This window comes from Botrytis sinoallii, assembly GCF_014898435.1.
Source record: "Botrytis sinoallii strain Bc 23 chromosome Unknown BSIN_016, whole genome shotgun sequence".
In the NCBI taxonomy this organism is placed as follows: Eukaryota; Fungi; Ascomycota; class Leotiomycetes; order Helotiales; family Sclerotiniaceae; genus Botrytis; species Botrytis sinoallii.
In genome coordinates this window covers 181,079-193,621 of record NW_024066043.1, presented here as the reverse complement: position 1 = coordinate 193,621, position 12,543 = coordinate 181,079, and the positions used below count along the sequence as shown (strand labels likewise).

Sequence of the window (12,543 nt, the reverse complement as noted above, 5' to 3'; positions counted from 1 at the left end):
ATACTCAATAAAAAGAGCTTTGAACAGCTCAACCATCATGACCTCGATGTTTCGCAATAGGTAAGCTGATTCTTCTCTCATTTGCATGTTGCTCTTCGGCTCGGCGCATCGTCTTGCGCTTGGTACATACAGCCACAGCCAACTTGCCTTGAATATTTCGTGGACCAAGCTCACCATATTGAACCAGAAAATCAACTCAAAAACCCGGCGATGAATTCATCACCGACTTTCGAAAACACTTTCCAGAGCTCGTCTCTTCAAATAACCCTTCTGGGAAGCAGATCGATAAGGTAACTGCGCCTACATTTGGGCCTGCGGATGGATCAGGCAGGCAAGTCACCCCAATTTTTCATCACAATCTACACAACTTGCATTGCCTCTGAGTTGTTTTTTTTATACATTTTTTTTTTTTTTTTTTTTTTCATTAAAGCTAAAAAAAAATTAATATCTGTCATTTCCCTCATTGTTCGTGTCTCTGTTCATCGTGTATGTAAACTAATGCATTTGTCAATGTAGACACCACAGCGTAGGAGCTGAAGATACGGGTAAAGAGATACATGATCCGGATCCAACACCTAGAGCCCGAGATGATGCTGCCGCATGGCGATGGACGCCCGGTTTATTGGGATCATCGTCCTCCAACTTTGACTCCAACTCATTCGGATTCCCGTCATCATCCTTTCTCAATGCAGCACCAGGCCCTTATACTTTGACACCGGGAGGAACAAATACTGTATATCATCCTCAAGCTGGAGATCTTCATATGGGTATGGGCATGGGTATGAACATGGGAATGGGCATGGGGATGGGACCTCCTCTTTCAATTCCCACTACTACAGACGGTCTCCATACCGAAACAATGATGGGCATGCCTAGTTTTCCTACCCACGATTTTCATGATTTCAACCCTTTCGCACATTCTCATCATCATCAACCGCAACCGCAGCCAACCTCATACGCGCCATCTTCCTTCATCCATCAGGACACAGGTTACGAAACAATGGACCATGACGGATCTCCCATGGATGATGACGAAGGACCACTTGGTTCAATGGAACGGGTGATGCACCAATCTCCCTTGACATTCCAGCCACACTCGTACGACATGGCTATACCTGGATCAGCTTCCCCATTTGCCGAGAAATTTCGTTTCCAGGCTGTATTGAACGCGCCAACGGCTATGGTTAAAAACTCGCAAGAGATTCCAGTCACATATCTCAACAAAGGACAGGCATATTCAGTCTCTATTTTGGATACTGAAGCGGGCCATGCACTTCAGCCAGGAACTCGTTACCGAACATTTGTACGTATCTCATTCGAAGATGAACAGCAGAGACAACGACCTGCTTCATGTTGGCAGTTATGGAAAGAAGGAAGAGGTACTAACGAGGCTCATCAACGTGGTGGAAAGCTCCAAGCGGTCGAATACGTTGAGTCCACGCAAATTGGCGAAAGTGACGATAAGCGAACGCGCATGGAGCTGGATACGGCTTCTTTTGATGGATTCTCTGTAATCTGGACTCCAGCGGCCAATTGTGTCCCAGAATGCAACATCGCTGTCCGCTTCAACTTTCTTTCCACGGACTTCAGCCACTCAAAGGGAGTCAAGGGTATTCCCGTTCGATTTTGCGCCAAAACTGAAACCCTGTCTTCTGGTTCCCCACATGTTAAGGAGGCTTCTGAGGTAGCTTTCTGCAAGGTAAAGCTCTTCAGAGATCACGGAGCCGAGCGGAAATTATCCAACGATGTTGCACACATCAAAAAGACCATTGAGAAGTTGAAACAACAAATAAATCAGGCAGAGACTGGCATGAAAGATTTTGGGAAGCGAAAGAGAGGCTCAACCGCAAAGGCACAAATGAGTGAGCGACCTGGTAAGGTTCAAAAGCACAAACGTACTTGGTCCATGTCTTCTGCTTCTTCTGCGGGTGGACGAGCTCCGGTCGAAGAGGATCTTCAGGAAAGACTTTTGCAGTACCAAGATATGTTTCAAAGTACACGGCCAACCAGCGTACTTTTCTTGCGTGGTTCGGAACAGGACGACCCCGATCTTTTCCCGGTGGCTTTGGCAGGTGAGCCACTCGACTTGACTAAAGTAAATTCTCGAGACAACGCCACTTGGGCAGCGAGGAGCAGCGCACGTAGCTCGACTACCGGTACCTCTTCTATCATCTCCCCATCGCCAAGCTCAATCTCATTGCACTCCCAAGCTGCTCCGCCCGCGTCTAATCTTTCCACTTGGAATGATTTCCACAATCTTCCACCGGGAGACTCCCAAAATCAGAATCCACAGCATTTAGCGAGCCCGCCAGATCAGCTAACCAAGGTTCCCAAGTCAGACGATACTGGTAGCTTAAGTGGTTGGATTGAGGCTTTGGGAGTTGATCCTTCTTATAATCCACCTGTTGAACAACCTATTAAGCCTGTCGCTTGCTTCTATGTACTCCGTAGAGACCCAGCCCAATCAGCTAAACACGAGTATCACCGAGCTATCTACTTGATGCAACGTTCACTCAAAGATTTCACTAGCGCCATAGCCACGAAATGGAACTTAGAACCTACGAAAATTTCGCGCACTATTCATGTGCTTGAAAACGGTTTACAGGTCGAGATGGATGACGATGTTATACGCGAGCTGTCTGAAGGACAAGACTTTATCCTAGAGGTTCACAACATTCAAGCACCAGTCAAACGCGAATGGGAGATGGAACTCACTGTGGACAGCGACAGTGCTGGCGCGACACAAAGCGTTGTCCACAGCGAAGGATACGAATTGAAGCTATTTTTCTAATCAACCTACTTAATTAACCTTTCCTTTATCACTTGTTTTATTATACCCATAGACCAGGAGGAAATGGTCATGCAATTGTTATGGATCTAAAGATCTAGGATTGGGTCGGGACTGGGCTTGAAGGGCGTCATTGTCGTTTTCTGAGATACCAATTTCCTACATGAAATGTTTTGCTCCAAATCACCTCCAAGACGATCGTGTTTAGGAAAGAAGCATATACATCAATGGAAGATGTTGAGAGACAGATTCGAGATCTGATCTCAAACGGATTGGGAAGGGGTAGAGCGGGGGAGAGCTTTCGTATTTTGTCACATTTGTTTCTATCGGGAGGATCTTTTAAGCGTTTCATTATTCTCTTCACGGCCCCAAAAGCCATACGAACACAATATTTGACGCAGTTATATTTGTACATGGATTTTCACGATGCGAACGAACCATTTCTTTTTCACAGGGTTTGGGGTTAATATTCAGAATTGGTACACAGATGGGCCTCGATGGCAATGGTGGCATGGGTGCACTTTTGTTTAGGACTACCAGCAAACTTTGAGTATACAGTCGCCGTAGTTTCGCCGCATAAAAATGAAAATTCAATTATTCTTTTACTTTCATGTGTTCCCAATAGGTAGTGATCTGCTATGTGGTGACCCGTGAATATGGAATTTTTTCCCGGTAATAATCCGAGTCATGACGGCGCCAAGAAACGTTGGCACTAATGAATTACGAATGCTTTGGCTGGGTAGCTAGGTAATAAGGTAGGGTAGGCATGCATATGGATAATTAAAGTAACAGACTAGGGAGGTTTATTAATAAATGTATGTGCCTATCTTCCGGTAGTCGCAAGTGTGGTTACTAGCCACACTGTACTTAGCCACAGACAGCACTTTGTAGCACATGGAAGGTTTGTAGCACTTTGCTTTGCTTTGCTTTGCTTTGCTTGTGGGTATTTGTTGAGTTGGGTAGGTTGGGTAAGTTGATCTCTGGTTGGAAGATGGGAAATGGGAAATGGGGTTTAGAAAAGGTTTGGCTGAATGGTTTGGATGAATGGTTTGAGGAAGATGGATGGGATGCATGAGACGGGATGTATGAGACGGGGAGGAGATTTAGAGATTTAGAGATTTAGAATTTAGGAAGGGGTTTATTTTCTCCTTCTTTTGGTTGGGGGAGATGAAATGAAATGATGACATGCGGATGGAGGTGATGGAGGTGATGGAGGTGATGGAGGTGATGGAGGTGATGGAGGTGATGGAGGTGATGGAGGTGATGGAGATAAAGGGGAGTAGATATTGGGTGGGAGATGTAGATGTAGGGGTAGGGTTGTGTATCTATTGTATCTATTGTATTTGTATTCTGTATAGGAGCGAGTGTTAGATTCTGGATTCTGGATTCTGGGTTCTGGATTTGGATTCTGGGGATATTTAAGGGGAGGGGGGTTAGGGCTGGGTTGGGGGTGGAAATGCATGAAGATTGGAAGAGAAGGGCTACTGATTTGGAATGGGTGAGATGGAGTGGTAGATGGAGTGATGATATTGGGAATAGTGAGAGTGAGAGTGAAATTATGAGATGTGTGTGCTTAATCGTATGTATGGATGTGAGGGGTGGAAGAGTGGGTGCTTGGGTGCTTGGGAATTTGCGAGCTAGAGAGATATTATGTTGAGGAGATGAGATGGGATCTTGGGGGGAAGGGATGGATTGAGAATTTGAGAATGATCCTGAGATATTAGACTGACTAGATGGGAGATTTGGTTGGGGATGGGGAGTTTTTTTCTTTTCTTTTCATGGTCATTATTATAATGTGGTGTTTATTCGGTATAGGTAGGTAGGTATTGTTATTACTATTGCGTGTTGAACCGGGGCTGGGGAAAGGGTTTACGATTTTCTGGTGCATGGTTGGAGGTGTAGCTTCTAGCTAAGTATATGAAAGTTGATGCCTATTTTTTGAGAAGCTTGGATCGATAGCTAACTATGGTTGATAGGTAGGATGTCCTTTCTCTACTTTGAATAGATATACGTGTTATGGTTTGTAGACGGCACTGCTTGATATTCAGATGGGACTTGAGCACATTTACATTTGAGGTTTATAATCCATAGAGTTGATGTTGGCTTGATGACTGCTACGCAATACTGGCAGTTGTCGGCTGGTACTCTGTATCCCTAACTCTCAAGAGGGAGCTGATTACTCAAGCGAGATTACTCCCGCTTAGAGATTTGAGCCTCATCGTGAGGTGATAAATGGATGAAGCATGATAGGAACTGATGATCATCGCCCTTGCTTGGGATATACTATCTAGAGGTATTTGGAGACGATCACAAGAACATGGGTTCCTCTATCTTGGGAATACGTAGGATCGATGATAGATTCATGTTCCATACGGTTGATAACTATCTCTAGGAACGACTTGACCACTTTTGACAGTTCACTACTCTTCTCTTTAGGTAGATATTGTGCTTTTAAGCTTTCGAGCTTTTAAACTTAATTGTATGTCTGAAATAAGCATTTGCTCTCAACATCTAATCCTGTGTCAAAGCTCAAAAAGATAACTTGAGGGATATCCAAATCTAAACCTAGATGCAAGTGAATGCTTGGTATGGGATAGACTAGTTTTCCCTTCACTTGATTTCATCCAACTGAAAAATCTCAAATTTACAAGCGCGGTTGAGGGATTTTGAATTTGAATCTTGTCAACATAATAAGATTTAGCACTAGCAATACTAATCAAGTGATCAAGCGGTAAATTTAGCAGGTACTGATCCTGCCATACTAACCTATGGCTTGCATATCAAAGCGAACCAGACTAACACAACAAGCTACAATCGCGCAATGCCAATCATGAACTATCGATTGAGTCTATGTTAATTGTGCATTGCGGCTACAGAAGGAAGGACACATATATCGAATTCCAAGACCAGGCGAGCCAGGTAAACTTTAATGAGCGCCGGCGATGAGTGATCTACCAGAAGCTAGGTACTTCGAACGCATACTAGCTATCCGGATTCCTTAGCTCAAATTATCAACAACACAAATAGCAAATTGAAATTCTGCGAAGCCGATCAACTCGTGTAAGCCTACTTTGAGGAATTCGATAATCACCTACCTAGTCGATATTCTCCGATTGGTGTGTATAAAATTTAAGGTTCAGAACAAGAGACGCAAAAAGAGAGGACGTAAAGCCATCCCACGCAAGCCTCAGACACAAGCCGCAGACACAAGCCTCAGATATGTGATTGGATAACCAGGTAGCCCCAATATGCAGCTCATCCATAGTATAGCACCATGTACGTTACCTAGTACGTATATGTAAATGTATATGTATCCTGCAGATCGGTTTGATCCCATGTATAGTTAGCCTGCATGTACCCCAGAAAACCCATAGCAGCCTGATTAGGCCGCCATGGGAAAATTTCTCCCAATTCGCCACCCATCCTCCTTCACAAACAGCACTGCGTCCACATGTAAATTGTGACTGTGAAGGTGGTACAAGCAAGCCTTACTTTCATGGATAAAATACTGATGACGATAACCATCGGTCTAGATGTGGCACATTTTCATCGGCTCCGACGATCAGTGAAGAATGTGCAATACCGCCTCGTACGGATATTGAGCCGATAAGCCTCAGCTGAGCTGGTGCCACGATTTTGGTACCCCTCATCATTGCCATTTTTACACGGCCCTAGACTTGTACTTTTGACATGTGAGATCGCCGTGCGATGTGATAGAATATGCATAAGGCGGGGATGTTTGTTTGCTCGGGTCTTGTAAAAGCGAACTGTGGCTCAAATTTAGAGTTTCCCTTTGATATTTGAGAATATTAGAAAATAATAAAATAATAGATACGACGCCGATTTGTTGCGCGATAAAATTCGAAATCAAAATTCAGCATGCCGATCATGACCCCTATTGTACTTATCCGAGATCAACCATGTTGATCACTACCGAACTCTTTCCTCTCCACGGAGTATTCATATCCCAAGCACAATTCTCAAGCCACAGTTCGGTTCCACTGGTTAGGTAGGTACCTCCAGCTACCTACTATCAGCTAGTTTGTAATGAGCCACATATGGCTGTTCCATGCAAACTTCAAAGACGCTTGTCTTCCTCGGCTATATATGCCGGCGCCATAATACAAATACAAATTTTTTTTTTTTTGATCTGCACTTCTTCATATGAAAGTGTGGCTCAAATTCTCGGTTGCGAGATACACTACTTGTGCAACCAGATCCTTTCTATGTATGCGCCTTGTCGGCACTCAGTGGCGTTGTAGACGACAGTAGGTCTGTGGAGGTAATCACGTGAATAATTGATGCGGAATGGGTTTTCTGTTCCTCATTCTCTCCTGAATATCACGAGAATGGGAAATACTTATCAAACTTTCTGTTTTATCCTAATCATGATCACTGGATTGAGAGGAGTCAACTTCGGCGTTATTTTGATAAATATTTTGATATCAAATCTCCGCGGAGAGTATCCACGAAATGTTCGGCAGTTAACATGGCACTTGACATTTATATGATTGATATGATCGATTGGCGAGGACAGACCGCAGAAAATAAAGTCATGTTTAATAATCCTTATCATAAAATATCCAATAAACAGTACTCCATTCCAAAGATGCCCGCTAATTCTCATGACCTATCCACAAAAACTCCCACCAACGCCGCTCCAAAAGGGCCGTTTATGCAAGGACAATCCCAATCTTAAGATGCAAATTGACTCGAATAGTTCAAACCAGCAACGCAATCCCCTCATACGCCCGTTCTACGATTTTGCTTCCTAGTCCAGGGACAGCTCTGAGCTGCTGTAGAGTTCTGATCTGACCGCCATCATCCTCATTCTGTAGCTCTAGAAACTCGACCACATCTCTAGCCTTCTTGGGACCTACTCCGCAAAGACCTCTGATCATTCCTACATCTCTAGAGTTGACAATATCCAATAGATGTCTTGTTCGAGGTGTGGGGGGATCCAGCAGGCTAAGAGAAGCTTCGTCGTTGAAGACACGCAATTTGGTTGTCGTTTTGGACTTTGTCTTTTTTGACTTGGCGGCTCTGTGTGAGAAGCTATCATCGTCCTCATAATTCTCCTCTTGATTTACAAAGGATGCATCGTACTCGGCATCAGGTTCTGAACTCTTTCTTGATACGGGCCGTACTTCCTCACCCTCTTGCTGAAATGAATTGGCGGGTGTTCGCAGCTGTATAAATGGAGCAGTAGGCTTTCGCATTTCTGAATCTACCGGCACTGGATGCTTGGTTACACCGGTATTCTTTGCTTGAATTTTGCTTTTGAGATGCTCAATCTTCTTGAGCAGTTTCTCTTGGCCTGGGAAGAAAGGAAGTGCCATCCTGATAAGAGTTAGCCAATGTTATTTAGAAGAGATAGATTAGCTGGGCAAACCTACTCATACATCTTGAGAGCGCTGGTCTCTTCACCACGCTCTTTGTGTTGTCTCGCCATAAGCAGAAACCTCAGACCTTCAGATCTCGCATCTTCCGCCGAGTTCTCATCAATCTTCTTTTCCAGTGCCTCGAGTCTTTTCTGAACTGCTTCACTAATCTCAGTGGGTGCGGTTTTCGATGACTGTTCTAAGGCGCGGTTTGCAAGAATTTCCGAGACTTTGCGCTCAACCATTTCCTCAATCTTCGCGGCTGAGATATCAGCTGTGGATGATTTGAACCCTGATGGCACAGGTCTGGCGAGTTTGGCAACCCGTGAGCCGATGACTCCATCTGATGGCCCCTTTTTATTCGAATTCGATCTTCGGAGTGCTGGAGTGCTGCTCGACGGCCGGGCTGTAGTTGCCTTGCTTTTATCTGTATATACAGAGAAAGCTTTTGCAGGCTTGTCAGCCTTTTGTGCTGGGTTGACCACAGTGTTATGCGAATTCGTGATGGGTCTCAACGGCTGTCGTTGCATACTAGCTCCGGCCGGTTTCCTGGGTGGCTGCGTGAATACAACTTCATTCTCAATTTCCCTGACCTCTATTCTCTTTGCTCTTGAACTTACGTTCAAGGAAGACAAAGTATCCAAATGGTAAGAACGCAATGGTGCAAGGTTCAAAACCATTATAGTGATACCATTATTCTGACCCAGACTGAGAATTCGTGTCATTTTAGATTCTCGATATGGAATTCTCTTGTCGCCTCTACCAATAGCATCAATACACTGACTGAGCACGAACAAACTTTTGTTGATGCTTGCAGATTCAATCATTCTCTCCTTGCCATTATCTGTTCTCCGGTTGTCCTCTGATCCTGCTAAATCGATTGCTGATGCAGTACTGATCAAGGTCGCATCGCCAGTAGTCTGTGTTACCTTGACCATCAAGATGGCATGGCTTCGACTACTTTGCGCATTGAGTTTGGTCCCTGCTGTGCTCCGGTTGTTGTTGGCTTCTATATATAACTTTTCGAAATCCTTGAGATCATTGCAAGACCTTTCCGAGAGCCCAACGACTATTGTCTTCCCATCCTTCTCTCGAAGTGGCAAGCCAGCAAGAGATCGCTTATCGGGAGACTCGAATAGGTCGAAGACTTTGTCGTTATATATTTCGTAGTAGGACAATGTAACAGTAACAGAGGTGTTCTCTCCAGAATCCTTCGCAACCTTACGCCCACGTCGATAAATTCCGCTCAATAATCGAGGAATAATCCCGCGGTCTGCCAACTTTGTTCCGCCACGCATTGTATGTGTTTTCCCCGTTCCAGTGACTCCATATGCAAAGAGTGTAACATCGAGTCCTTGGAACAGTGATTTCAGTGTGGGCGCAACCTCGTTCGTGAAAAGTTCCTCTTGGGTTGTTCCCATATCGTAGACGCCGTTGAATGTGAAACTAAATTCCTCCGACTCATTTTTAGGATTCGGTATCCGGACGACATTGGGTGTTTTGCTTTCTTGACTACTTTCGGCGCGCACGATGGTATCCTTATCCAATTCCTTTGGTAGAAGAGGACGTATTCTTGCAACGACTTGTTCAGAAGGTCAGCTTGGAATGAGACTCGATTGATTTCTGCAGAAAATACTAACCTCGTACAGACATGATCACAATCGAAGGATATCCAAGTAAAGAATATATATCAACAAACAGGAAAGAAGAAAGAATAGAATTAACGATTATGCAAGATAGTATCAAACAAGCAAAGAACTGTATTAACAGAATTAAGACCTTTGCCCGCTCCCTCAAGGAGTGTTCTATACCAATTCAAGTGAGCGTTGGTTGAGTTGATGTATTTCGAAACCCTAAAACCATGTCAAAGTTTTGGTTGATGTTGAAGCTCTACCCGCAAAAACGCAAACATCACGTTGCCCCAGCAACAAACGCTTCACCGAAACTCTGCCGCAGCAGGCAAGACAAATAAGTAACAGATGATTATAGGATAACCATACTGAAATACACAAGTTGATTGTAACTCAAGACAATTTAAGACATCATGATCCAAATCTAATAAGTAGGTGAGTAGGTATGCTTTCTTTTAGAGCGAGCCATCAATCTTTAGGAGCAGGTATGAATGCCCCCTCGGTTAACATCTGTTCAATCATGGACGGGAAATCAGCATCTAATTCACCTATGAATGGTTAGATTTGATATTTTTTGGTTGTTATATTTCTCAATAAATGAAGAATAACTGTTGGTACAGTCAACAGTATGGCATCGTGTAATCTTGGATTTCTCCATATTTATACCAACCTTTAATACCCTTCGTTTCAGCGGCCAGGGTTGAATATTTAAATCTCATTGATTAATTGAAGTCACAAGTCAACCACAAAACAACAAAACAAGTCACATCATTCTGGAAAGATACAATAAGATTTTAGCTTCTATTTATTCCAAAGTTTATAATTGAATAGGTCTCGTTCACATCTAAGCCTTAAATGATATATTGAGCTGTAAAGACTATTCAAAGGTACTTGTTTCGGCCATTGATTTCGCTTGCATAGAGAACGATCACTATCTACTTATTCTTATGTTATTGAACTGGTGTACTGGTATAATACAGTGCACTGTAGAAAAACATGCAATCAACATCTCTCATGTTCATAACATATCGTCTAGTCTCAAGTCCATTTCACAAACCCCGATTTCCAAAATAACTCTCTGAAATTTGAATCCACATCAAACCGCCAAGCTATCTTCGGCACTGACCTTCTTCACCTCTTATAGCTATGTTTCCAAAATGCCACCTAATTACCTGGTTAAAATCCCACATACGTTATATCAAATAGGATTTTCGGCGGCTTTTTTTAATTTTTCAGCCAGCCATTCCGGTTGGCTTATAAAAGGGCTATGGCCGACGTTTGCACGTTCGATCGTGCCGAAGCCTAACGTAGATCTGTGGTTAGTTTCTTGGGAGTGCTAGGGGAAATTGAATGATCGAAGAGTAGAATTATATCTGAGTATGTAGGAGCTTGCGCAGGGAGAAACAGGAATGATGAGGGGAATAGGACAGGAAGATGATACGTAGTTAGAGGAGTGTGACCCTGGGAAAAGATTTTGACTCTGCTGTCTGGAGCTCTACTATATGCCCTTCTTTTCATGATATAAGATTCATGGTTCTTATTATCACCACAAAGTAACAAAGTGGCCCAAGAGGAAGGAATAAAAAAGAAATAAGCAAAACTTACTCCCCTCAGCAATCTCCTGTGCTCCCCTAATCATCCCCAATTGCGCTTCCAAAGGAATCGCCTTATCTTCTTCACAAACAACATACGTACTCGGGATGTATCTCCACGGCTCCGTAGTCACCGGCGAATCAAAAGTCTTGTAACTGTGTTCCTTCAGCACCTCCACATATTTTTGTGCTTCATTTCTGGAGATATCGTTATAGAAGATTTCATAAGGATCTGAACAAGTGACAGCTCTGGAATCTGGGGAAATGGAAAACCAGGGAAGGGGACTATGATTCAGAGCACCCATTAAAGACACGGATTTGGGAAGGCAGAAGGCCGCGATGTAAACCAAACGGCGGATCAGGCCAGTACGAGAGAAGGGGGTGGTTGAGGGAGAGAGGGTGGCGATGTAGGTGTCTAAGGCCGACGAGCCGACTACTCCGCCGTAAGAGTGGTAAACAAGAATCAGGGGAGTGGACGTGGAGAGGAGAGAGTCGATTTTGTTCCTGAGGTGGGTTATTATGGTACGTTAGAAATCGAGAGAAAGTAATAAGGGATGGGAGTACACGAAGAGGAATTACCTGATTGTTTCGACATCTGGCTGAGAATCTTCGAGATGAGGAGATGCACCCACAGATTTTAGGGAAATGCCGTGAACTTTATAACCCTTCGCTGCAAGAATATCTGTGGTGGGTTTAAACTTTTGTGGCAGAAAATGTCAGACGGAAACGCCAAATAGGGTTGCATAAGGCGGAAGAGCTCCTTCAAATTATCGACAGAGCAGCTGCAACAGCTGCAATTTTGCATACCAACACGCAGATCATTGGACTGGTCTGAAAACAGGAGATCTTACGGATTCTGGGCTATGCCATGCTCCAGGCACGAAAACAAACTCTGGCTTCTTCGATGTATCTCCCATATTGACACTAAGGCGAAGTAGAGATAAAATCAGTACTTCCGAATATGAATGAATGAATGAAACGTGGAGAACAATGAGGTACTTTCAAACGACATTGCAGATCACTATTTATAATAACTCAAGGACCCTTGAAGTTAAAGGCTTATCTCTCCGGGACCCTATTTTCCACATCCAGCTTAACATATAACAATTGTCAACCTGATATGTTAATCATACCCAGATTGGTCTTAGCAA

The 12,543-nt window shown here is 43.7% G+C and overlaps 3 protein-coding genes across 3 annotated transcripts; 1 reads left to right on the top strand and 2 right to left on the bottom strand.

Annotated features, from left to right (window-relative positions):
- Window positions 1–37: 37 nt before the first annotated feature.
- Window positions 38–2,791, top strand: EAF02_008420 (uncharacterized protein; the record flags this gene model as incomplete). Its single annotated transcript, XM_038904468.1, has 3 exons — window positions 38–60; window positions 188–331; window positions 517–2,791. The coding sequence occupies 3 exons, from the start codon at window positions 38–40 to the stop codon at window positions 2,789–2,791; spliced, it is 2,442 nt and encodes an 813-aa protein (XP_038755525.1).
- A 4,718-nt stretch (window positions 2,792–7,509) lies between these two features.
- EAF02_008419 (uncharacterized protein) lies at window positions 7,510–9,822 on the bottom strand (the record flags this gene model as incomplete). Its single annotated transcript, XM_038904467.1, has 3 exons — window positions 7,510–8,128; window positions 8,185–9,751; window positions 9,810–9,822. 3 exons carry the CDS (start codon window positions 9,820–9,822, stop codon window positions 7,510–7,512), a joined length of 2,199 nt encoding a protein of 732 aa, XP_038755524.1.
- A 1,176-nt stretch (window positions 9,823–10,998) lies between these two features.
- EAF02_008418 (uncharacterized protein) lies at window positions 10,999–12,309 on the bottom strand (the record flags this gene model as incomplete). Its single annotated transcript, XM_038904466.1, has 4 exons — window positions 10,999–11,102; window positions 11,406–11,896; window positions 11,972–12,090; window positions 12,244–12,309. 4 exons carry the CDS (start codon window positions 12,307–12,309, stop codon window positions 10,999–11,001), a joined length of 780 nt encoding a protein of 259 aa, XP_038755523.1.
- Between the last annotated feature and the right edge of the window lie 234 nt (window positions 12,310–12,543).